General features: G+C 52.1%; 1 protein-coding gene across 4 annotated transcripts in view; it reads left to right on the forward strand.

Moving 5' to 3' along the window:
- NCS1 (neuronal calcium sensor 1) overlaps positions 1 to 26,121 on the forward strand; it is a 110,039-nt gene that overhangs the window by 71,582 nt on the left and 12,336 nt on the right. For all 4 annotated transcript variants that reach the window (XM_037879820.2, XM_043530234.1, XM_037879821.2 and 1 more), the window contains 3 exons: positions 21,360 to 21,498; positions 24,875 to 24,953; positions 25,901 to 25,989. In XM_037879820.2, the coding sequence (XP_037735748.1) occupies positions 21,360 to 21,498; positions 24,875 to 24,953; positions 25,901 to 25,989 (307 nt within the window). The remainder of the gene's footprint in view (positions 1 to 21,359; positions 21,499 to 24,874; positions 24,954 to 25,900; positions 25,990 to 26,121) is intronic.

Raw genomic sequence — 26,121 nt, forward strand, 5'->3', positions numbered from 1 at the left:
CCCCTCACCACGCGAGCTATTCAGTGCTGACAGATCCGGGCGACTGGGTTGCATAACGCTCATGTAATCCCTGAGCTGCTTCTCTGCTTATTCCCCGTCTTCTCCCTCCTTTCTCTCTGCAAAAAGTTTGCATCCGCGCTTGTCACTATGGTGTCTCTTGTATGGCCTGGTGGCTGTGTTCCCTGGGCCCCTCTCCCCCCCCCACCGATCGGGGTTAACTCCAAGAGCGGCGGGTTTGTGGTTGCAGCCAGTGCTGGGCTGGGGGGTTGATCCGTGCATGCCAGAATCTGCTCACTAAAATGGCCCACCATGGAGGAGAGGGGTTTGTAGGAGAGAACAGAGCAGACCAGCTGGCTTCGGCTCTGTTTACACTGCAGTCAGGAGGTGGCATTGCAGCACACGCTGGCACACCTGAGCTAGCTTGGATCAAGCCAGCTCGCTATAAATAGCAGCATGGCCAGAGCGGTGCACGTGGCGGCACACCTGAGTACGGTCCTGCCCAGGCCCCGGGTGATGTACTCAGGTGGCTCGCCCATGCTGCTGCAGCTACACCATTGTTTTTAGTGAGCTGGCTTGATCCAAGCCGGCTCGGGTACGCCTGCATGTCCTCCTGCTCACAGTGCAGACAGGCCCCTAGAGGCAGTGGAGTGTAGTGGGCTGTGTCTGCGGCAGGATGTTTTTGCTGAAATTACCCTTGCAGTTCAGGGACATCACTGGGCCACGCTCTGCTCTTGGATGCACGTCACGTGTCACCCCTAGAATCTCAGTCAAGGAGGCTGCATGAGTTGATCTAAGAGCTGAGGGTGATCCATGGCAAACAGGTGCAGGACAGCTGCTGCTGTTGCAGACTCTGTTATGGTCTCTTGGGTGCCACCCTCCCCTTATGCTACCCCCAGGAAACATGTTCCCATTGAAATGGGTGTGGGGGGGGGAATGTGGTGTAGGTGACATCTTTCCTTCCAGCCTAGAACCCTGCGGTGCTGGGCCGCTCCACCTTTCCATGGGATTCACGCTGGCCTCTCCTCTGCGAGCATTATCGAGTGTGCTCCCCTTTCCTAAGCAGCTCATCCATCTTAACCAGGCAGGATTCAGTCCTCAACCCAATGTGCAAGGTGGTGGCTGGGCTCCTCTCCGGCCTGCCTCCCCCGGCTCCACCTCCGTCAGTTCCCGCCATCTGTTCCAGCTGGTTTGGCAGAACTTTTGCGGCTCCATACTCGTATCTGTGCTTTCCCCTGGGTCCAGCTCTGAGGTGCTTCTCCCTAGGCTGTTGGCTCCCTCGATCAGGGACCCTGCTTTTCTAGGACACATTAGCCAGATGGCACATTGTTCCTTCGGGCTGTTGTTCTCTGCAGCCGCCAGTCACCAAATGTTTAGCCTGCGTGGAATGCTGGAGTTCAGAGAGGGACATCAAAGAGGGGGAGGAGGGTTTTGCAGTTGAAGCACAGGGCTGGATCAATTCCAGACTCTGCTACTGACTTAGCGTGCAGCCCCAGGGCAAGTCACTTCACCTCTCCATGCCGCCATTTCCCCCTCACTGAAATGGAGGGCACAAGGGCCATGTGAGACTCAATGCATTCATTTATCAAGCACTGTGGGTGGAAGGAACTAGACTAGAGGAGGGCATTATCGTGCTGTTCCTCCCAAACGCCTTCCCCAAGATGACACCCTCAGACTTACCGTCCAGACTCACAGGCTACAGTTCTGCTTCTGTTGGCCGGCCAGCGGCTCTGCTCATCAAAGGACCCAAACCCGCAGGGCTCCGGGAGCCTGTATTCCCCTGCTCTCTCCTCTTTGGCAGGCCAAGCTTCCAAAGCAGACGGGAGTGAAGGAGGATATCCTCTTTGGAAGGTTTGCAATCCAGGATCTTCCCCAATCCCCCTCCCAGTTTTACAGGTGCCATGTGCTGTGTGGATGACACTGGAAATCACCAGTCAGCCCCCCCCATAATCATGAGACTGGCTTAAAAATCAGGAGATTTTATGAAAATAATCCATTTTGTTTGCCTTCTGGTTTTGCTTTCGGTTGGAAGCACTTTCCAAGCTTTTCTCTGCAAACACGAGGGCTGGACATTTCCTTATTTAGAAAAAGGAAAGCTGAGATTCTCATGCATGTACACGACCCCTGGAGCTGGGGATTTCAGCAAACCACATGAACCTCAGGTGCCGGACATGGTAACCACAAAAAAACAAATTCCCGGGCTCCTTGAAGCCGGTCAGAAGCTTGCTCTTCCCGTAGCACTCCAGTGACAGAAGAGGTGTTCTGCTGACTGCTGAGATCGCAAGACAGGACTCTGAGGTTGTGTTTTTGCTCTGCGACTCTGGGCAAGTTACTTAACCTATCTGTAAAATAGACATACCTCCCTGCCTCGTAGGGATGTGTTGCATCTCTCTGAGGCAAGGCATTGTATAGGTACCAGCTAGTATTGTTTATTACTATGGTTTCACTGTAGCATGTGTTTTCAGAGCAGTGGGTTGTAAAATGACTGAGAGGTTCCAGCTAATTGAGATTTCCTCCTCGGCATCTGTGCAGTGATTCTTTTGGGAGCTTTCATGTGATCTGGTTACACGGAGCGGCACTTCCTGGTGTGCTAATGAGCCATTAGGAGGCGTTGGGCATCATGTGACCACTTTGCAGCAGCAGTGGTAAATAGGAACTCAGCCCTTACATCACGCTTTCCATCCGCAGCCCTCAAAGTGATGGGCAAGAGGGGGTGAGTATCCTGAGCCCATTTTACAGAAGTGCTTAGCATCCAGCAGCTCCCACTGGGGCTGTTCTGGAAGGGAACTGAGCACAGGCTTCTCTCTGACTTTGGGCAAATCATGTCCCTGCTCTGTGCCTCAGTTTCCCCATCTGTAAAATGGGGATAATGGTTATCCACCTGCTGGACTAATGTCTATAGAGTGCTTTGAAGATTAAAAACATTCTACAGATGCTATTATCGCTTGCCACATGCTCCCTGAGACGGCCATGTGTCGTTAGGCTCACTTGCACTCGATCAGTTCCTCACCCTATACTTGCACAGATTTGAATATGCAATTGATACATTTACAGAGCAAAGTGGACATGGAGGTCACTTTTCACTGATTCTGTTTTTAAAGGCTTATATCCCCCCAAAACCAGTTGCTGTGGGAACTGCTCTGCAACTTGAGTGCCTGGTAACCGGGGAGGCTACTGAAATGCTAAAACACTCTCTGCAGCAATCCCACCGGTCAGTCCGTTGGCTTTCCGCAGCAGCTGGGGAGTCCCTGCAGCAGCCATATTTCCCAGGTTTCCATATTTCCTAAACCACTGGCCACTTGACGTGGACATCTTTGTTCCAGTCCGAGCTGAAGTTGTGCTGGCCGTTCCGCCCAAGGGGTTATTTTCCTTCACAGGGGCCTGCTCCTGTGTTTTTGTCTCTCACTAGCTTGATGCACCTGCTTGATTAGCAGCAGCTGATGGTTGCACCCCTCCCTCACGGGGTCTCAGCGCTAGAATACAAAGGCTGGCTCTGTGGTGGGCATTAGCTGGGAGCTACTGAGGCAGCGTTTCTGACTACAGTTCCGGATCCTGTGCCAGAATGTAATACAGGGGTTCCCAGCCCCTCTCATAGAGTGAGACACCTTTGAATAGAGAGCTTCTCCTAGGACCCTCCTTCCCTAGCTGGGTTGTTGTGGGCTACCTTCCTTCCCACTCAGGATCACAGCCTACGCCTGGGTCCATGACAGCAGTCGCTTCCATGGAGAAGTAACGATAGGAACGTAATGTATTTTTAGCTCCTTTTCATGCAGTTTAGCAGCTGGATATGAGGAGGAGGAGCCAATATCACGAGACCAGCCAGCTCTTCCCCAGCCCACCAGCAAGGGCTCCTTGGATCACAGTTTGGGCATCTTGGCATTAATGCTTTACAGCAGAACTGAGATGCGTTGGCAGATCTGCTAGGGACCCGGGCCTGGAAATAGCAAGGCTGTTGCAGGTCAGGTTTGGGGTGTCTTGGCAGACTTTGGGAGGGGGAAGCTTGATCAGCACTTGCAAAAATCATTCCTGTCTCCTCTGATGTGTGTGGGTGTCTCTCTTTCATGAGCTGTGAAATTCACTGGCCAGCGTTACAGAAGAAGTGAGAGCAAATGCAATGCAATGGGGGCAACAAATGTATGCACCGATCTGATGAATATTCACACACATGCCAACACACCTCCACACTGGCCCGCCCCAGCAGGAAAAAAGAAACCAGGGAGGGAACTGGTTGATGAAATTGGTGGGGGGGTGGGGGGAATCTCTGCCAACACACTGATCAAAAGCCTCAGCACCGAGGAAAATGCACGATAAGTATGAGCTGCTTGAAAAGATCATGGAAAGCCTCGGCACCACTTTAGCAGGCTGCAGCCACCTCCCTGTGTTTCCCGACTGCCCCCGAGGTTACTGTTATCTTTCCCCTCCGTTAGCTGTGTGGAACCAGACTTGGCAGCGCTCGGCCTGGGAGAAGGATTCCAAGTGGTGAAACTGGAGCCGGATTGTATGTTTAGGTGATGGTTGGTGGCATTAGCTGGTCTTTTGTTAATCCACAGGCGGCCCTCCCAGGCTGTCAGCTGCCTTCAGCAACCAATTTACATCCCTCGCAAACCTTTTCCGCTTTACCCAGAGGTCCCCTGTCCTTTCTGCTAACAATCCAGAGCTTTGAAAATGCCACAGCTTCTCTCCCTGTTTCCAAAGGGCCTGGACAGGCGGAATCCAGCATCGTCATTAAAAATCCTGACATTTTTGGAACCGCCCCAAAATGGGTTGCTTGGAGTTTGGTGCTAGAAGTGGGTGAAAGTTCAGGGGAGGCAGCAAGGTCAAGAGGAAAGAGCTCCTAAAATCTGACCTACAGTTGAATCCTGGCCCTGCCACTGCCTCCCTGGGTCCACTGGGCAGGTCACTGGGAGGGGGGAGGTTCAAAGGAGTTAGGGCCCCCATCCTCAAAAATATTTAGGCACCTAATTCCCTTTGAAATTTAATGGGAGCTGGGCACATAACTCCTGTAGGCACTTTTGATAACCCCAGACTTGGCCTCTCTGTGCCTCAGTTTCCCTGTCAGTAGAAGAGGCTAATTGATTCTCATCTTCCTTGCTAGGGAGCTATGACAAATGATGGTTAATGGTCAGGACCTGATTCAGCAAAGCACCTAAACACATGCTGAACTTCCAGTCAATGTCACTGAAGTCGAGGGCACTGAAGCAGGTGGTGGAAGTTGAGGACATGGTTAAAGTGTTTTTTGGAATTGGGCCTCTGTTCTTTGACTGTGTTATTGCATGCCAAGTATTTTAATAGTAATTTGTAATAATTACTTATTAACGGATCCAGGCTGATTCACACGTCACTAAGGAGACAAGAGGCTACCTTCCTGTTACTGAACCTGCCCCCTGGGCTGGGCAAAATGTTTGCAACCAACTTCAAAGACCTTGAAACATGAGGCTTTCACATCTCACTCGGACTTCACAAAATCTGTCTAATTTAATGAGAGCTCCCATCAGCCTCTAACTCGCCCCTTCCAATTCACCCCCCGCCCTCAGTCTGGCAGGGCGGATGCACCCTGCACTAGCAGGATAACAATAGTGATTCCTAGCTCTGAAAAAGCATGTGTCATCAGTAGATCTCAGAGTGCCTGACAAAGGAGGACAGTATCATTATCCACATTGAATAGGGGAGAAACTGAAGCACAGAGAGGGGACGTGTCTTGCCCAAGGCCACCCAGCAGGCCAGGGGAACAGCTGGGAATAGAAGCCAGATCGCCTGCTCCCCAGGCTAGTGCTCTATCCACTAGCCAACACTGCCTCCCATATGTGGCACAGCAGTGTCCCCGGTGCATTACTGATGGGCAGGATTGAGAAATGGCTCCACCCACTCACCCACCCAGATGCTTGCGGGGCGGAGCAAAGAACGCAGCAGCTGCAGGGAGGCTGATCTCCCCCTCTGGGCACAGGGGCAGTTGGACTGGCGTGGTGCATGTCTGCAGAGCTATATCCCAGCAGACGTCTCCCGGAGCTGACCGTACCCCCTCATGGCTAATGGTGTGCGTGTAGGAGGGGAGAAGGGTGCTGTGTCCTCCCATCTTCGGGCTGACTTCACAGCGCAGGGGGGAATCGATGACAGAGGCCACGTCCTGTCTGAGTACGCGGAATGGAGACCGCTGTGTCCCTGCAGCCACTGAAGGAACCCTGGGTCTTTTCCCCCCCATATTTCTACGTTTTCCATGGGATTGTTAAATATCAATGAGTCAGCTAATCTGATTTTTAACCTTGCTTCAGACACCTTCCACAGGCCCTTTCGTGTTTCTCCTGGGTGGAGGAGACAGGATGAAGGGTTTTAACATTCCAGGCCAAAGATAACCGTGTGTCCCCCCCCCCCGTGGTCCTGGGTGCTCCATTCTTCTGCAGATCCTGCAAAGTTCCTTCTGACTGCAAAGGGATAAGAGAGGCTGCTCTCTACAGCTGCTGAAACCTTAGCCACTTGCCTTTGTCGGAGAGGAATTGGAGGCTGCGCTGCAGAGATGATTTGAGGGAATTGATTAAAGTGGCAAAGGCAAGCAGCATCTGGAGATGAGATTTCAGGGTTCCCTCCCCACTCTGAACTCTAGGGTACAGATGTGGGGACCTGCATGAAAGACCCCCTCAGCTTATTCTTACCAGTTTAGGTTAAAAACTTCCCCAAGGCACAAACTTTGCCTTGTCCTTGAACCGTATGCCGCCACCACCAAGTGATTTAGACAAAGAACAGGGAAAGGCCCACTTGGAGTTCCTATTTCCCCAAAATATCCCCCCAAGCCCTTACACCCCCTTTCCTGGGGAGGCTTGAGAATAAACAAGATGAGCACAAAGCAGCCTTGGATTTTTAAGATCCCAAAAAACCCAATCAGATTCTTAAAAATCAGAACTTTATTAGAAGAACAAAAAAAAACATAAGAGAACAACTCTGTGAGATCAGAATGGATCTTACAGGGTAATCAGATTCAAAACATAGAGAATCCCTCTAGGCAAAACCTTAAGTTACAAATAGACACAAAAACAGGAATACACATTTCCTCCAGCACAACAAATTTACAAGCCAAAACAAAGAAAACCTAATGCATTTTCTAGCTAGATTACTTACTAACTTTACAGGAGTTGGAGGGCTTGCATCCTTGATCTGTTCCTGGCAAAGGTATCACATAGACAGACAAAAGCCTCCCCCCCCGCCTCCAAATTTGAAAGTATCTTGTCCCCTCGTTGCTCATTTGGGGTCAGGTGCCAGCAAGGTTATCTTAGCTTCTTAACCCTTTACAGGTGAAAGGATTTTGCCTCTGGCCAGGAGGGATTTTATAGCACTGTATACAAAAAGGTGGTTACCCTTCCCTTTATATTTATGACATGAGGTCATGGGTGTTTTGCCTGCAAAGGAAGTCTATTCAAACCCATTCCCTGTAACTCCACAACCAGCAGACAACTTTGATCTTATTAAGCGGTTCAAACCCCGCAGCTCGCCGATGTAATCAGCTGGGTTCTTTTCGGCTCTGCTTCTTTTTCATGTTGCCATATCTCTGGCTGTCGGCTCATCCGAGCAGCAGGGCTTTGCTAGGAGCTTTGGTCGCTCTCTCCTTGGTGATAAGAGAAATGAATGCGTCTATGACGGATTAACCCCTTCCTTTGCCACAGATTAAGCCTTAAAATGTTGGTCCCTGGTCCCGCACTTTCTTCTTCTTATTCATTTGTATGACAGTAGCATCTAGAGGTCCCAGCTGAGATTGGGGCCCCATTGTGCCAGATGCTGTGCAGACACAGAGTGGGAAACACTTCCTGCCCCAAAGAGCTTACAATCACAGAGGGGGAAACTGAGGCACAGGGAGGGGAAGTGACTTGTCCAAGGCCACCCATCAGGTCAGTGGCAAAGCCAGGACTGGAACCCAGGTCTCCTGAGTCCCAGGCCCTGCCCACAGGGCCACACTGCCTCTCCCACCTGAGGGCAGGAAGTAAACAAAGTTGCCTTCCCCCCTATCTAGGGAACTAGTTCTGTGTTGAGCAAACCTTGGAGCGAATGCATGAAGGCACAGGTTCCAAGCGATCACAGAATCGACTGCTGGGATCCACAGAGAAACACGGCACTGTAGCAATGGTATCATTTTACGGATCAGCATCTCTGCATCTCTTCTTTGGCTGCAGCACCTTGCTCCTTGCTGGCCATAGTTCCAAGCCTTGGTCCAGCCAGCTCATAGAGCAGTAGTTCCCTGGGTACTTCATGCGCCTTCACTGTTCTCCTTAGAGCAGAGGTGGGCAAACTATGGCCCGTGAGCCACATCCGGCCTACGGGACTGTCCTGCCTGGCCCCTGAGCTCCTGGCCGGGGAGGCTAGCCTCCACCCCTCCCCTGCTGTCCCCCCTCCCCCGCAGCCACGCCGCTGGGCGGGCAGTGCTCTGGGCGGCGGGGCTGCGTGCTCCTGCAGTGTGTCTAGCTCTGGCCGGGCGGCTGCCAGACATGCTGCTCTGAGCAGCATGGTAAGGGGGTGGGGGGTTGGGTAAGGGGCAGGGAGTCCCGGGGGGCAGTCAGGGGACAGGGAGCAGTTGGATGGGCCAGAGGTTCTGCGGGGTGGGGGGGGCAGGGGACAGGGTACGGGGGGGCTAGATGGGGGGATCCCTGGGGGTGGTTATGGGTGGGGGTCCTGGGAGGGGGCGGTCAGGGGACAAGGAGCGGGGGGGGGGTTGGATGGGTGGCGGGTTCTGAGGGGGGCAGTCAGGGGGCGGGAAGCGGCAGGGGGTGGATAGGGGGCGGAGGCCAGGCTGTTTGGGGAGGCACAGCTTTCCCTACCCGGCCCTCCATACAGTTTTGCACCCCGATGTGGCCCTTGGGCCAAAAAGTTTGCCCACCCCTGCCTTAGAGCAAGGACATGGAGCTGAAGAAACTCCTGCCTGCCCCTGACCTGCTGAGAGACACCAGGCCACGGGGCAGGTCACTTCACATTTCTGTGCCAACGTTTCCCCTCCTAGCCTGTGTCCAGCTATTTGGATTGCAAGCGCTTTGAGACGGGGCTGTCTCTTACTCTGTGTATGTGCGGTACCTGCCTCAGTGGGATCTCTAGGTGCTACTATGCTAGAAATGCTAATGGAGCGATGATTGGTTGGCACTGGCGTGCCTTAGCAAAGGGCAGTCCAACTGGCAGAAGCCCCAGTTAGCTCTATGCGAGCAGAAGGGTCCCATCCATTCCAGCTGATGCTAGGAGGTTAGTGATGGTGTCTCTTGCCTCTATTTCCTTGTAAATTGCCAACCAGATTGCAGAAGACTCCCTGCACCCGGGACTCTGGGAACGTCCCTGTGGATTCGAATGTGTTCCCTGCCTTTGCCAGCCGGGCGATGGTCTGGATTGCCAGACATGCCGACTTTGCTAAGCATGTTGTCTCATGTTGTTCTTGGAAATGTGGAAAACGCTGAATGGTTGCATTCCTCCGGGGAAGAGGAGAGCCCTGTCTAGAACTGCCTCGCTTTGAGCGTTTGCTTAGTACACAAACCACAATGAAATTATGAGGAACAGCTTGTGTGCAGCCTGCAAAACACGAAGGTGATGCCTAGTGCTTTGCTTCATATCCCCGGTGGGGAGCCCCTTTGGGTGTCTCTACACCGCATTATAAACCCAGGTCTGTGGGACCCGGACTTGTGACTCAGTGTTTCCAAGCCCGTGCTGGAGCGTCCACATTGCATTTTAAACCTGGGTTTACAATTGCTCGGCCTGGGTGTCTCAGCTGTGCTGTCACATCCATACCACAGTACACAGAGCTTCTGGCTCGGGTTTGCGGCTTGAACTGCATCCACACTGCGAAATGACAAGGCTTGGACCCGAGTCACAGCGGGACTCGGGCTCTGACCCATCCCCCGTACAGGGTCCTAGGACCTGGGTACTGAGTGGTTGCTGGCCTGAGTCAGACTGATTTGTGTGTGGATGGAAGAGGGGGTGTGGACTCCAACCTGAGTCAGAGCCCGGGCTTAGTGTGCAGTGTCGACACATCCTTTGTGCCCTCACATTCATCCCCAATGACCTTGCTCTTGTAAAAAATTAGTAATTGACCCTTATCTTTGATGTACTCAACAAACATTAACTAGACCCTCACAATATCCTCTGGCGCACCCAAGAGGAACTTTTGGAGGTGGGTAAACTGAGGCAAAGATAGGTGGTGACCTTCCCCAAGACCACACCGCAAACCAGAACTGGAACACAGGCGTGCCTGGCCATTAGTCCCGTGCCCTGAGCACTGAGAACATGCTTCCTTCTCACAGCCCCTTGCACTGAGGGCACGTCTGCATTACAGAGGCTACAGCTACCTACAACCACAGAAGGGTAGGTGGAGGTAACCAACCTTCCCAAGCGGCGGTAGCTAGGTCAGCGGGCCAACTCTTCCCTTGACCTAGCCACATCTACACCGGGATTAGGTCAGTTTAAGTACTGTGCTCAGGGGTGTGAATTTTTCACCCCTCCTCAAGTAACGTAGCTAGGTCAACCTACATTTTAAGTGTAGCCCAGGGCTGAGTCCTTTCCTCCTCGGGGAGAGGGTTGGGTTATGTTTTCATATGAATACAAAACAAGCCCTTCCCCAGCAGGGAAATACGCTAGATTCTGGGCAGTGTTGTGTATATTTGGGAGCTGAGCCCTGGCAGAACTCATTTCACTTACATAATTGTGTGTGTGTGTGCAGGGATTGCTTCCAGGGACTTCTTTCTAGCACGGACAGTGGGGAAGGCCTCTAAGGCAGCTCCTGCATAGGGCATCCCCAGTTAGATTATAATCCAGTTACACATTTATTACATCCAGTGTGGCCTGTTAATAGGAAGTGGCACCAGAGTGTATGTTCCATGTGGTGTTGGTAATTATGATGATGATTGTGCTGGTCACATTCCGAAATCCAGAACTTAGTGATGAAATACTCTAACTGCAGACCAGAGATGCTAATAATACATTAATATTAATTCATATAATTTTTCTCATTTTATTTCCGCCTTACCCAAATAACTAAGTAGCCTCACATGTAAGCCTTAAAATGACCAAATAGAAGAGAAATAACTTGATATTTTCCATTAATATCATCACAGGAAGGACATGAGTTAAATCCTTGTTCTTCCGAGCATGGATGGGGAAGGATGGGTCAGTGGTTAGGACTCTAGCATAGACTGGGTTCAAGTCCCTGCTCCATTACAGACTGCTGGTGTGACCTTGGGTGAGTCGCTCAGCCTCCCTGTGCCTCAGTTTCCCATCTGTAACCTGGGGATAATAGCGCTGCCCTACCGCCCAGGGGTGTTGTGAGGATAAATACGGTCCAGATGGGGAGGTGCTCGGATACTGTGGTGATTGGGGCTAGGTAGGTACCATAGATCATGTCCAGTTCAAATGCTCCTGCTGCTAAGGCCCTGGGGTGCTGAGTGAATGGAGTTCTGTGGGAGTGGAGGCCATTCAGCAGCATGGGGGAAGATTGGTGGGTTCTGATGTGCAGACGAATGTGGCGAAGGGATCTTGCTAACCACTCAGGAGGTCAAGAAACTAGCACGGCTATTGTGTGGGAGGAAAAAGGGCTGGGAAGGAGGAGATCCTGAGGGTTTGGATGCGCAAAAGGCCTGCAGGCTGTTTGCATGTGGGTGGATGGTATGAGAAGGGGCTATGCAAATCCCCAGGCTGAGAGCCCCCAGTCTCTGCAGTTTGTGCATGCACCAGGCCAGGGCATGGAGCAATCTGCAAATACATCTAATCAGTTGTGGTGTGAGGCTGTTGTGGAGGGCTCAGTTACTGTCTGCTCCAGCAGATGCAGGTTGTGGTGATTTAACAGGGAGGCTAACGGGCCACACTCAGATGGTCTGGCTGAGTGCAGGAAGGACTGCACCTGCAGAGTTAACCCAGTCTCCTCCCATTTTGGCCCTTGTGCCCCATGGCAATCCTTCTTAAACCAAAGAAGGCAAAGCTCTGGCACTGGTTCCTGGGCGTCGATGGTTTCAAAAAACGGGAAGAACTTTGCTTAGCAGAGATGAGCACAGTGCAGAAGACACATGGGAGTTTGGACAGAAAAAGATCTTCCATTATTCACAAAAAATCACCCCATTGTTTTGATGTTTCTGTATTTATGGTAATGCACAGAGTGAAATCACGGTAATGCTCAAAATGACCAATGAACAGCTTGACTTGTAATCAATACCTGGATTCAAGTGAGTAGTGGCTGAGATGGGGAAGGGAGCTCCCAAATTGTAATCCCTGCCTTTATTCTGATTTTCTGTGACCTTGAGAGGGTCATGTCACCCGTGTGTGCTTCAGTTTCCCCATTGGTGGCATTTTCAGGCTGTATGCTCTTGTCATTGCAGTGGAGGAATTTTCCAGCATGAGCATCAAGGGTTTTGATCATTATTGTTGTACACATGATTATTTGTATTATGGTATCACCACCTGAGCCCCATTGTGCTAGGCTGTTCACGCGCATAGTGAGCGATATCCCTGCCCCAAAGAGCTTACAATATAAACAGCCTAGACAGACCAAGAATGGGAGGAAGGAAGTGCTGTTATCCCATTTTTGTGATGGGGAAACTGAGTCATCGAGAGATCAAGTGACTCGCCCAAGATCACATTGGAAGTGGCAGTGCTGGGAATTGAACCCCCATCCCTTGGGACCCAGTTCAGTGCACTAAACACAAGATCAGCCTTCCCCCCAAAGAATCCCACCTTGCAATCCCTTTTAGGATTCCCCCCGATCCCAGATTTTTCAGCAATGTCTTGTTTTTTCCTGGCCGTGTCTGGGGTGACATGACATTTTGAGCAGCTTCCAATTGCACTGGGACATGTTACCCTTGCCTGCAGTCTCTTAGCACTCCTGCTGAGTGTGTCCTGCAGGACAAAACCAGGATGGTGACAACCTACAGACCCCAGCAGCAGAACTCCCCTCTCTTCGGTCTTCCCTGGTGCAGACACTGGGTTTGTCTTTCTTTCCTAACTGCTGGCCATGGCTCTGAGGCCCGTGTGCTGTGGGTAAAGCTGCACCTAGAGGATCTGCACGAAAGAGCCTAAAAAATGAGACTTCTATACATCACCTGGGCCTTTCAGAACCTCCCATCTTCCTCCTCGTGTGCTCTCTGCCTTACACTCGGTTGCACAATAATTTCCCCAGGGAAGCGGTGGAAGCTGCAATGCTTGGCATTTCCAACTAGACTGGACAAGATCCACTCGAAACATTCTGCAGGGGATAATCCCACACTGGCCGGGAGACAGCTGGTTATTCTCCTGCCGCAGGGTCCTTTCCATCCCAGACTCGTGTGATTCCGCATTTGTAGTTAGATGCTTCCTGGCACCTGCCATTTGGCCTCAAGGCTCAACAGTTAGCAGGTAGGCTGGACTTTTGTTTTCTTTGCGTTGCTCTGGGGAGCAGTGAGCAGGTATTTGTCCCTACGTGTCATTGTGTTATCTCCCTATCGGTGGCCCCATAGAGTCTCGGGACCTCTTTGTCAGCCTCCTCCTAGCCCTGGCCAAAATGGCCATCTACAAAACTAGGGAGAGGAGGCTGGCCGACGGGTCTCCTGAGACTGTGGGGCCTGTTTCCGCTCCTCAGTCCATTCACGTATCCAGGCGGAGTTCCCCTGGGCGGCGTTCGGTGGTTCCCTTGACGCCTTCAAGGAGCAGTGGGCGTTGTCCAGGGTTCTCTGCTCGGTGTCCCCATCAGGTTCCCTTCGTTTAGCCCTGTGACCTCACTCCTGTTCCTGTTATCTCCTTAGTTGTCCCACACAATTATTTGGCATCCCGGACCTGTGGATCCTCCCCTTAGGCTAGTGGGAGGTCCCTTCCTGGATCCCAACAGGACTGTGCTATCTGGCCCTTCGGAAGCCTCATGCAGTCTGAGGTGTTACAACCTCTCGTTAAAGCAGTGCTGTTTTTACAGAGAGCAACAGTGTCCTTTTAGCTGTAGGGAAGTATGTGCCTGTGTATTAAAGTCAGAAAAACCCCCAGAGAGCTAGACGGGCTCAAGGTGGTGCTCTACAGGTGATGCATATTGTAACAAATCCATACTCATCTAGGATATTATGCTGTGCGCCGTGGATGCTTATAACCTCACCGCAACAGAAGAGATGGAGTTCAGACTCTTCTGCTCCAAAACCACATTCTTCTGTCACTTGAACTAAAAGAGAATCTCCATTAGGTGCTAGCAGTATAAGGCCTACTATGACACACAACTAAGCAGTTCTGATTCCATCCAGTAGAGGGCAGTATGCACATGCACATTAGCCAGTCTCCTTACAATATGCTTTACTTTTTCATTTTTTAATTAGATTGAACTCACTCCACCCTCTGCCCCATTCTGTCCTAAGCAGAATGCAAACCCCAGTAATATTCGAGTTGAACTTTCAAACCAGTGATATTCAGAACAGGTTTGCCCATCCCTTAGACCCCATCCTGTGAGCTGTCTGTGCGCTGATCCATGGATGATCAGGGCTGGGGTGACACATACAAGAGGAAAACACACTGCCTTTAACGCATGATCATCAGGGCCAGGAACCCCATTTTTGTCACCCTGCTGCAACCAGTGAAAATGTTAAACAGACCCTGATGGTGTCTTGTAAGATTCCTTTTCCCCACCCTTCCACCACCTGTACGGGGGAGTTAGCAGGAATGGGAAGGAGGTTATCTAGGGTAATCTCTGAAATGGACAGGAGTTTACAGAGCCACTCAGGCAATGAAAAGGAAACCCAGCATGCTTCAGCGATGGCTGCAGTGTTCATCTGCGCTTCCTTTCCTGTAAATATTATTCTAATGCTGGCTGCCGCACTACCTAAATCAGAAAGAACTGCCGGCAAAAAGCAAGAATGAATAAACATTTCTGTCCTTTTTCCCCACTGCCCCTTTTGCAGGTTAAGGTGTAAAATTTATAGCTGCCTTGGTTTGTCTCCATCTGGACAGGGGGCCTCATGGGGCAATCATTCAAGGCCGGATGGTGACAGGCAGCTTACAATGTTAACCCCATTCGAGTTGTGGACCAGGGCAGTAGTTCTGAGCTATTGACTGCTTCAGGAGGGTGCTGCATGGCTGTATCCAGTTCTAATGGTGGAGGGGTGGGGGTGTTAATTTAGGGATCCGTCTTATCCATTTCTCTCCAGCATCTTTGCTCACTCTGTTCTCATGGTACTTTACCTACACATGGTGTAAGACACGGTGAGACTACTAGCTAGCACATCACAAAACGTTCTCCTGGCACCGCTCCTTGAGTTCAATGAAGCCAGGGTGGATTTCACCCAAAGTCTCACAAACCCCCTGTTACGGATTTGGTCAGGCTCCCCTTTACTGGCCACCCCCAGACTGCTGTGAGGGACATCTATGGCTCTGGGTCCCTGGAGTCCCCCAATGGTTTAAGCTTCTGGGTCTTGAAATAAGTCCAGGCACTGCCCCACTCTTGGAATCCCTAGGCACATTCTTGGGGTGCAGCCCCTTTGTCTAGTGCCCCATCCTGAGAACTAGAACCCGCTGCCAATCCCCTCGGGGTGCAGAGCTGACCTTCCAGTTCCCCCAGACTTACACACCTGGTCCCAGAAGGGTTTGCTGGGTAACCCGCTCAGGAGGTGCACAGCCATGGAGCATGCTACACACTCAGAGCCCAGAGCCCAACACATCATTGCTCTTTTATGTAACGCACAATGCACAAGAGAGCTCAGATCATTTAGAAAGCTACAAACCTCCTAACCACAATGCCCCCCACTTAGTGCACCCTGCCCTCAGTGACCCTCTGGGCTCCAGACAGCTGGCAGGGCCCCCTGCTTCATATAGGCCTCTACATGTTGGGGTGCTTCTCCTGCGTGGAGTCTTCTGCCCACTGCTTCTGAGACCTTCCTCTCTCCTGCAGTCTGCCCCCAGGCCCCCGTTGCTGTGTGACTCTCTGTTTAAACCTCTGCCTGGTCACCTGGCCTCTTTTGTTCTGCTCCTGGTAAATTTCCACTGCTCCTACTTCCCCCCCCTCCCTCCCGAGGGGTCAGATAAAACTGGTGTTCCCAAGGATGCAGCTGCTCTCTGGCATAATATTGTGAACAAATTACCCTCGTTTACAGCGAAATACCTTCTCTTTGGCCTCAGTCTGGAGTGCATCTGCTGTGTGTCCTGTCAGCCATGGTGGGTCCACAGACCTGTAGGCTTTCCATGGTGCAGTAATTTCATGATACAATTTCATAGTATCAACCTGAATTCACAAATGGTGCAGACAGATTCCCAGCTACCCACTCCCCTCCACAGAGGTAGGCCTGTATTGTGAGCCCCGTTTTACAGAGGTTTGTCCGGCATCATTTCATGAGTCTGTAGTGTCCAGGAGAGAACTGAAAAGCCCCTCGCATCTCCACACCCCTCAGTTCTGTAACTTAGTCTATTTGCCGAGATGCGGATGTTGGCCAGTGTGTTTATTCCTCTTCCATTCTTTTCACTTCTCCCTCAGCGAGAGCCATGGGGGGTGAAATTGAATGATTCGTTGCTGTAAATATAATGAAAGGAAAAGCTCACTGAACTGTTCTGAGGGATTTTCACGGTTTTGAAAGAAAATTCTAATGGGATATGACTGAGAACAGTAACGAGGCTGGAACTGTTTAATGGCTGTCGCTGTTAGGAAATGCAGAGCAAACGATCCTGGGAAAGTTCTGCTTCCCAGGGGCAGCCTCATGTGATGTACAAGTGCCTGGGGGTCCCGGGGAACCCATCCACATGAAGGGGGCTATATGTACACCGGGGAACACAGCTAAGAGTTGGGCTCTGGACACTTTGCCTGGTGGTCACACCCAGTATCCAAGCATATGTAATACATGGACCCAGGGCCAGTTTCTGCTCCCAGTCACACTGATGTACATTCAGCGATAACCCCATTGACTTTGATGGAGTTGCACCAGAGATCTGTCTGTGACCTGGGTGCCTAGATGACACCTGCGGGGATGCTAGGTGTTACCATTGTCCTAGGTGGTAAAACGACCTGAGCTCTGTCTACGTGAGTGCTCCCGCTGCTGGATCTGCACCAGTGGAAGATAGCCTAATGCAAGCCATTCCCTGCCTTCCCCCTTCTTGGCTTGACCCAGGACAGGGGCTGCTGTTCTCAACCTGCGTGGTCCTGGCAGAATGGCCAGGGCGCGTTCTAGGGACACTGTTAAAGCCGCATCAAGGCTGCCCAGAGGACTGGGAAATGCACAAGTTAACGGAGCCGTGGCGTGTCTGGGGTGTTTCCTATTCCTGATCTGCTAGTTTGATGGTTACTGTTTTCTCTTGGACACAAGGGTATCCAGGGTGGGCCCTTTAATGTCTCTCTTATAACCTTAGCTACGTTCAATTCCCGATGGGCAGAGATTGTAACTGTGCACCGTAACCTATCCTTAACCTTATTGTTGTTATTAGTTTGAATTTTGGTCGCACTGAGAGGCCTCAGCCGAGATCAGGGCCCCATTGTGGTAGGTGCTGTACATACGTACAGCGAGAGACAGCCTCTGCCCCGAGGAGCTCACAGTCTAAGCCCAGGGTCTGGATCATGCCCGAGTGTAAGGCAGATGTGCAAAGCAGTAATTATTGCCCTCTCCACCCTCTTGTAGAGCCCATGTCAAAGCACAGCCCCACCCTGGGAGCATGGGGGCAAGGCTCTCCTCCCCGCCACCACCCGGGAACAACCCAGGATGGAGAGGGAGCAGGCAGCAGGAAAACTTATGGCTCCCCTTCTCCCCCTGCACCACCCAGTAGTGGAACACGCCCGACTCCATAAAAAGATGGTGCAAATTATTTTTGGAGCAGGGAGCCCTGGGAAGACTATGGCCTCTCAGAGGCACAGCGCCTCCTGGTGTCCCTTGCCTATGCACCGCCCCTTCCTACGGTCTGTCTGCTAACAGCACAATCCAGCCCAGAGCATAAGTGTGTGTGCAGCTCGCTAAGCATCCTGCCAGCACCCATCAGCGAGTGCCACCGGCCACAGGCAGGAGTTTCAGTTCCATTAACACCGCCGTGGAGAATAATGCCTTGCTCATTCTGGAGCCAGCCCGCTGGGCATCCCAGATCACCTTGGTAAGGTGGCGGTATTCTTCATTGTGCCTTGTTGCGCCGAAGGGGCGTAGCTGGGAAACTAACATGTTTCAGTGGTAGAGAAGCACAGATTTTTTCCCGTAGGAGCTCAGCTGCGTACATAGAAACGCAGGAGGGCCTTCTGCACTCTGCCTTCTGCTCAGTAATGCCTTCGGGGGGGGGGGGGAGGAGAAAGAGGGGGCGCTCAGTGGGGATACACAACCACCCTGGTTCACTGGGATTGGAGCTGAGCAAAGTATTCCCAGGAGACAATTGATGGGATGGACTTGGACCCGTTTCCCCATCACAAATTACCCACCAGCACACTTTGATCTCAGCTTTTCCCATGACCGGATTCCAGCCTGCAGATTGCCCCTGAACCATTCAGGTATTTGCTGTCCCTCAAACGTCAGTTCTGCTCCCACATGGGTTGGTACCCGAACCCAAGGCCGTGCCAGCCCCTCTGCCGCTGTTGCACCAGCATTTGCACATTTCCCCAGCTATCCAGGAGGCTTTCCCTTTCCGTGGGCATTCTTGCAAACACGTTTTTCCTTGCATGGCTCTTTGCGGAAAGCAAATGAAAGGGACTGCAAATACCATCAGTCACTGGACTGATATTTGTCACCTATATTTGTCCAGTTGTGGCTGGATCTGTGGGAGGGGAGGGAAGATGTTCTGTCAAACCAGCTGCATTAACAGAACCGCTGCTCAGCTCTGCCATAGCACTGCCCAGCCGCAGGGTTTAACTCCCTTGCCAGGCACTCGTTAAAGCCTCACGCCATTGCTGCATAGGAGATATTTTCCCCCTTTTACAGATGGGAAACCTGAGGCACAGAGCATTGACGGGACTTGCCCGAGGTGTCACAGCAAGGCAATGGCAGAGCCCAGAATAGACCCCAGATCTCCTGACTCGAGGCCCCTGCGCTTGCTGGAGCTCAGCAGAAAGAGAACTGAGCTGCGTCGCTCTGCTGACGTTGTTGCAAGGACTGTAGGGGAGGGCACGTTTTGGGGAGCCCTTTCAGTCATCCACCTCAGCCCACAAGCACCCTTTGGTATTGCAGGGAATCAGAATGTTTCACCTCCTCTTATAACACGGAAGAGTTAGTCAATATGATGTCTTCTTAGGAGGATGAAGTCTTTCATCCTTGTCGGGAGAGCGGAGTGGTCCAGGAGCTGGGGCATAGTGTTGTGAATCAGCCGACCCAGAGTCTGGTCTTAAACGCTGCCAAGGACTGCTGTGATGCTCTGTGCCTCAGTTTCCCCATTGCACAGACGTGCCTCAGTTTCCCCATCTTGAAAATTTGCCTCGGCTTCCCTATCTTGAAAATGTGCCTCAGTTTCCCATCTTTAGAAGGGGATAATGATCCTGACCTCCTCTGTAGAGTGCCTTGAGAGGCATGGATGGAAAGCACTATTTGTCAAACGTTAATCACTATGATTATTTTACGTATACGCTAAGGAATCCTCAACCAAAATGGCCAGGAGCAGCCGTTCTGAAGATGCCTGGCCTTTTCATTCCGCTCGCAGCGCTCCTGTTAATGTCAGTGGGGTTCTGTGTGAGACCGGAGGAAGCCTTTGGCCTGTTTATATTCTGGTGCGGGTGCAGAGACTTCGGGTAACTGTGGTGCTGTTGTGTCAGGCTGTGGCGGCATTAGAAGCGCTGCAGGGGCACGACTGTACTGCACCGACGTAGCACTGCGGTGTAGACACTTATTTCAGTGCGAGAAGAATTGTTCTGTTACCCTAGGGGCGACCACACTGGGCCTTAGGTTGGTTAAACTACATCTCTCAGGAGCGTGAATTTTTCATACCCCTGAACAACACAGCTGGGGCAACCTCCTTTCTTGTACTTGTGGCACCTTACTCCTGTTCTTTTTTGCGGATACAGACTAACACGGCTGCTACTCGGAAACCTCCTTTCTTGTGCAGACCGGCTCTTAGACTGTTGCCTTGAGACTTTCCTGGTAACTGCCATTAAATGGGTATATAGAGCAGCAGCGGATACCGGGCACTAGCATTTCAGGGCCTAATCTGAGCAGATAGATAATTACATAATGTACCCCAATGCCAGGGCTGTGTACATGTAGCTTTAATTACTTACAGTGTTACCGTAATGCGTGTATTCTGCTCGGTGAGGTCTCTGGACTAATGCTTTCAGCACTTTTCATCTTGCAAAGCACTTGACAGATGTTAACTTAGCTTCGCAAACCCTGCTGTGCTCCAGGAAAACGTGGCTGTAACCCGTCAGTATCAAAGCAAGGATTAGCGCTCCGGCGTTGCCGGTCCCCAGCCCTACGTTCAGATCACTAGATCGGTGGGCTACAACCCCAGCACTAAACACTAATAAAAATACTCCTTCGTCAAGCAGAAGATTTGGTCGCTGGGCTAGAACTGCTTGTGATAAGAATTAATACCTAGCTTTTGTATAGCACTTTCTAACTGTAGCGCTCATTGATCCACAGATTACAGGTGGGGAAACTGAGGCACAGAGCAGGCACGTGAATTGCTAGTAGGTCCAGGAATAGAAATAGGCCTCCTGACTCCCACGCCCTGACCACTAGACTAGACTCTCTCCTTTAGACACACATGTCTGGACTGGAGGTGGGCTTGTGACACTCTGTAGCATGCAGAGATGGAGCAGGAGACTAGTAAAGTGTGAAATACATTGCCAGTGTGGTAGGATTGTAGCATCGAGGAAGGGGATTGGCCAATTAGGAACAGCTCCCCTTTGTACCTACTGTATTGTGCTGTGTGCCAAGTGCCCCCCTGGTGACTGCATGCGCAGAGGAGGGAATGGCAAGGGAGGTTTCTGCCAGGACGAGCCCGCCAACTGGAAATCCTCACGGGGGAGAATTGGAAACCTCAGGAGATCGCCAGCTACTCCCTGCTTCTCTTTGGTTCTTCTGGATGCTTGCTGAGTTCAGCGCTGTGGAGAGTCAAGATTCAGCCTGGCGCCAGCCTCCAAGGGGCGCGTGGCTGAGATCCGAACGCAGCACCGCGTCTCTGCACCAACTGCTGATACCAGATGGGCGCCTCCTACAAAACACCAGTTGTCTTGTCACTGAACCACGCAGGCTACGGAGCTGCTCAGGAAACACACACACCGTTTTAAAAGAGGGGGGGAGGACACTGGCCTTCAGGAATTTCTCACTCTCTGGATGGGCTGGTTGTAATGGCAGAGAAAGCTCAGCCCTGGGGGAAAGGAATGGGGCTGTAAAGATAAGCACTTGCACAGCAGAAATGCCTTAGCTGTGTCAGTGGAGGGGGAGGTGGGTGTGATGTGCCCAATCTACCAGTTACTAACTCTTCTTCCTTCCTTCCTTCCTTTCTTTCTTTCTTTCTTTCTTTCACAGGTACAAGGGCTTCATCAAGGACTGCCCCAGCGGACAGCTGGACGCAGCTGGCTTTCAGAAGATCTATAAGCAGTTTTTTCCCTTCGGCGACCCAACGAAATTTGCCACCTTCGTTTTTAACGTCTTTGATGAAAACAAAGTAAGTGGGTGAATGACAGAAGCTGAGCCCCCCTGGCCCTCCGTGCGCACCCCTCTCACGCACCGGGAGTTGTGTGGTTTAGGGTGCCATGAAATGTCTTATACAGTGACAGCCGCTCACTGGTCAGTTCTTGAGTGTGAAAATCCAAGCGGTCGCTTCCCGGGGTAGGAAATTTCAAGTGGAGAAGCTTTAGCAGCAAGTCCCCGCGCTCGCTCTACTTTGTGATTCTCAAGGGCGAGGCGGATAGTCCGCGAAGTGCGGAAGAGGAAAAGGAGACATTTGGTGCTGCTAACAGAGGCCCATCAGGCAGGCCGTCCCTGACCCACTAAAGCTGCCAGAATTACCCAGAGCTGCAGGTCTGACATTGCTGGCCAGATCAGGCTTTTTACAGACAAGCTGCAGCAGAGAGAAATGTTTGTACTTCATAGAAGAAGTACTTCATAGAATATCAGGGTTGGAAGGGACCCCAGAAGGTCATCTAGTCCAACCCCCTGCTCAAAGCAGGACCAAGTCCCAGTTAAATCATCCCAGCCAGGGCTTTGTCAAGCCTGACCTTAAAAACCTCTAAGGAAGGAGATTCTACCACCTCCCTAGGTAACGCATTCCAGTGTTTCACCACCCTCTTAGTGAAAAAGTTTTTCCTAATATCCAATCTAAACCTCCCCCATTGCAACTTGAGACCATTACTCCTCGTTCTGTCATCTGCTACCATTGAGAACAGTCTAGAGCCATCCTCTTTGGAACCCCCTTTCAGGTAGTTGAAAGCAGCTATCAAATCCCCCCTCATTCTTCTCTTCTGCAGACTAAACAATCCCAGCTCCCTCAGCCTCTCCTCATAAGTCATGTGCTCTAGACCCCTAATCATTTTTGTTGCCCTTCGCTGGACTCTTTCCAATTTATCCACATCCTTCTTGTAGTGTGGGGCCCAAAACTGGACACAGTACTCCAGATGAGGCCTCACCAGTGTCGAATAGAGGGGAACGATCACGTCCCTCGATCTGCTCGCTATGCCCCTACTTATACATCCCAAAATGCCATTGGCCTTCTTGGCAACAAGGGCACACTGCTGACTCATATCCAGCTTCTCGTCTACTGTCACCCCTAGGTCCTTTTCCGCAGAACTGCTGCCTAGCCATTCGGTCCCTAGTCTGTAGCGGTGCATTGGATTCTTCCATCCTAAGTGCAGGACCCTGCACTTATCCTTATTGAACCTCATCAGATTTCTTTTGGCCCAATCCTCCAATTTGTCTAGGTCCTTCTGTATCCTATCCCTCCCCTCCAGCGTATCTACCACTCCTCCCAGTTTAGTATCATCCGCAAATTTGCTGAGAGTGCAATCCACACCATCCTCCAGATCATTTATGAAGATATTGAACAAAACGGGCCCCAGGACCGACCCCTGGGGCACGCCACTTGACACCGGCTGCCAACTAGACATGGAGCCATTGATCACTACCCGTTGAGCCCGACAATCTAGCCAGCTTTCTACCCACCTTATAGTGCATTCATCCAGCCCATACTTCCTTAACTTGCTGACAAGAATGCTGTGGGAGACCGTGTCAAAAGCTTTGCTAAAGTCAAGAAACAATACATCCACTGCTTTCCCTTCATCCACAGAACCAGTAATCTCATCATAAAAGGCGATTAGATTAGTCAGGCATGACCTTCCCTTGGTGAATCCATGCTGACTGTTCCTGATCACTTTCCTCTCCTCTAAGTGCTTCAGGATTGATTCTTTGAGGACCTGCTCCATGATTTTTCCAGGGACTGAGGTGAGGCTGACTGGCCTGTAGTTCCCAGGATCCTCCTTCTTCCCTTTTTTAAAGATGGGCACTACATTAGCCTTTTTCCAGTCATCCGGGACTTCCCCCGTTCGCCACGAGTTTTCAAAGATAATGGCCTCCTCCTTTCTCTCTTGCCTCTGTCCTGGTGGCTACGACCCTCTTCCCTGTTCCGAGGGCGAGCTCCTGGATTGTGTCAGACTCCGTGGTCGCCTGGCCACCAGCGGTTCTCTTTGTGTAGACAGAGTTGCTGAGGAGACAACCCTGGAGCCCTGCTCTGCTGTGGCCAGTCAGCAGCAGCCTTTGCCAGGAGCCCTCCTGCCATTTTGCGTGCAGAAGGGTTCTTGCTCCCGTCCAGTAATTCCCCCGTTTGTTTTTCTTCTGCAGACAATTTCACGGGAGAGAGAGAGAGACCCTGTCGTAGGCCCAAGGCACCTCACCGCCCCATCCCTCAGCTGCAGTTCGTTCTGCCAGGACTTGTTAAAGTTGTTGGAGGGGGGAGAGGACGCTCACTCTGTACATGTTCCCCTGCCCTGCCCCCCCTGCCCGACATCCCTCTCCTCTGGTCACAAAGGGGATGTCTCCATTGCACACTGAGCCTGGGTCGGCGGGACCTGGGCTTGTGGACTCAGTGTTTCCCTGCCCACACTTGCGTGTCCCACTGCATTGTAAGCCTGGGTTTACAATTGTCAGCCCCGGCTCCATATGGCACTATGCCAACCTTCTCACTTGGGTCTGCGGCTTGAGCTCCGTCCACACTGCAAAAGGACAGGGCTTGGACACGAGTCAAAGCAGGACACAGGCTCTGACCTCTCCCTGCCCCCCCCCAGCAGGGTCCTGGGCACTTGCCAAGTCAGACTGATTTGTGTGTGGACAGAAGTGGGGCTTGGGCTCAAACCTGAGTCAGAGCCTGGCCTTGGTGCACAGTGGAAACATTCGCTAAGTTACACCAAATGTAGACTGCCTGGGCCTGTTCCCCACTGCCTTGTGCACCGTGTCTTCTTTTACAGATGCGCAAAGCAAGGGTAAAATGCTATCAGATCAGAATGGCACAAGGCAATAGCTGTTGAGACTCTGTTACATGCCCACTGATGGCAACGTAACTTGCACCATGTCTCTTCTGGATTTGGCCCTGGGATTGGAACTCACAGCAGAGAAGGGACCAGTGAAACTCTGCTCAGAGAAATGGAATTGCTCCACCAGTCGGGATACCAGGGAGCTGCTCCCCTTCCACAGAATCAGGTGCCTGCCAGTGGATTCTGGTGCCCAGCATCCTGCCCTCTCTCTTACCAGCTGCTTAGTCCCAAAGCACCAAGAGTAACTTGAACTGTTACTCTACTGGACCATAGCTATGGTCAGGGGTCACCTGAACAAGATCTAGTGATGGAGCCCCACGAGCAGGAATGCAATTAACCCTGCTTACGTCACCACAGCGAATCAGCAGCGCAGCGTCTGTATGGAACAGGCCTGTTTGGGACTCCACATGTGTTTGCATGCATGATTCATAGGTGCGGGCACACACGTGTAACAATACAAACCTCGGCCCCTGTGCTCTTGACGCCTGTGTCACTCTAGAGCTCTCTTTCCCTTCTCAGGATGGGAGGATCGAGTTTTCGGAGTTCATCCAGGCGCTGTCGGTCACATCCCGAGGGACCCTGGATGAGAAACTGCGGTGTAAGTACTCAGCTCAGTTTGAAGCAAGGAACGGCGTCTCTCTCTGTCCCCCCACTTCTGCTCTTGAGCTCAGAACGGGTGCAGAATAGCAAGAGGCAGCCATGCAGTGAGCATCTGCCCAAGCAGGGAAGAGCACTAGAGAGGGGTCTCACGGGGTATGGCTAACCTGCACCCGGGAGCGAGGCTCCCAGCCAGGGCCCACACACTGGGGCTAGCGGGGCTCCCACTCGCCTGCTAAGAATAGCGGCGTGGGCGTTGCTTGAACGCTGGGGCTCGGGCTGGAGCTGGGGCTCTCAAGCCCCGGCACCGCTCTGCGGCGTCCGAGGCGGAACGTCAAACAACGCCCCCACAGCTCATTTCCGTGTGCGAGGGTGAGCTCCCCTGGCACAGACCTGTGGGCTCCGGCGGGGAAGCTCGCGCCCAGTTGCAGGGCAGAGCCTTGTTGCGCCAGGGCTCTGTCTTAGGGTCTCAGTGCAGGCGTTCGCGTCGCACAGCCCGAACTGAAATGGGGGGACGCTCGCTGGGGTGCAGGAAGGGAGGATCCCAGAGGAGAGAGCTGGGCGTTAACTTACTCCGCGTGCGTTAAGGTACTTAGGAAACCTGGCGGACTGACAACCCGGCAGAACAGAGCCTCTCTTTATCCGCAGGTCCAATGCGGGCATTAGCAAGGCAGGGCTCCCCCTTGCTACCTCTCTGCCCCCAACTTGAGGGACCTCGCCTGGGGCGTGGGGGCTCATCTGGGCCTCTTAGCTGAGACTGGCCAGGGAGTGCCAGTGATGTCTGTGCCCTGGGAAGTGGCCCCCAGGAGATGGCTTGTTCCTGGCACAGACAGGCCACTAAGGGCTGACAGACTCTCACTGCCAGCCCAAGCTACGTTCACACTGGGTGCTGCCTGCCCTCTGGCGCCCGGCGCTTCCTCAGCTATTCAGCGTCACTCTTGGTTTCAGGGGCGTTTAAACTGTACGACTTGGACAACGACGGGTACATCACGAGGAACGAGATGCTGGACATCGTAGATGCTATTTATCAGATGGTGGTGAGTGTCGGGGGGAGGGGGAGAGGACGCTGGGGTAGAGCGCGCTGCGATCCCCCTCGCATTCAGATCCATTCCCCTGAGTGCAGCAGGCCTGTCTGGAAGTCAAATTAGCATGGCTCCAATGGGCAGAGT

This window comes from Chelonia mydas, chromosome 16 (genome assembly GCF_015237465.2).
Source record: "Chelonia mydas isolate rCheMyd1 chromosome 16, rCheMyd1.pri.v2, whole genome shotgun sequence".
NCBI classification, from domain to species: Eukaryota; Metazoa; Chordata; order Testudines; family Cheloniidae; genus Chelonia; species Chelonia mydas.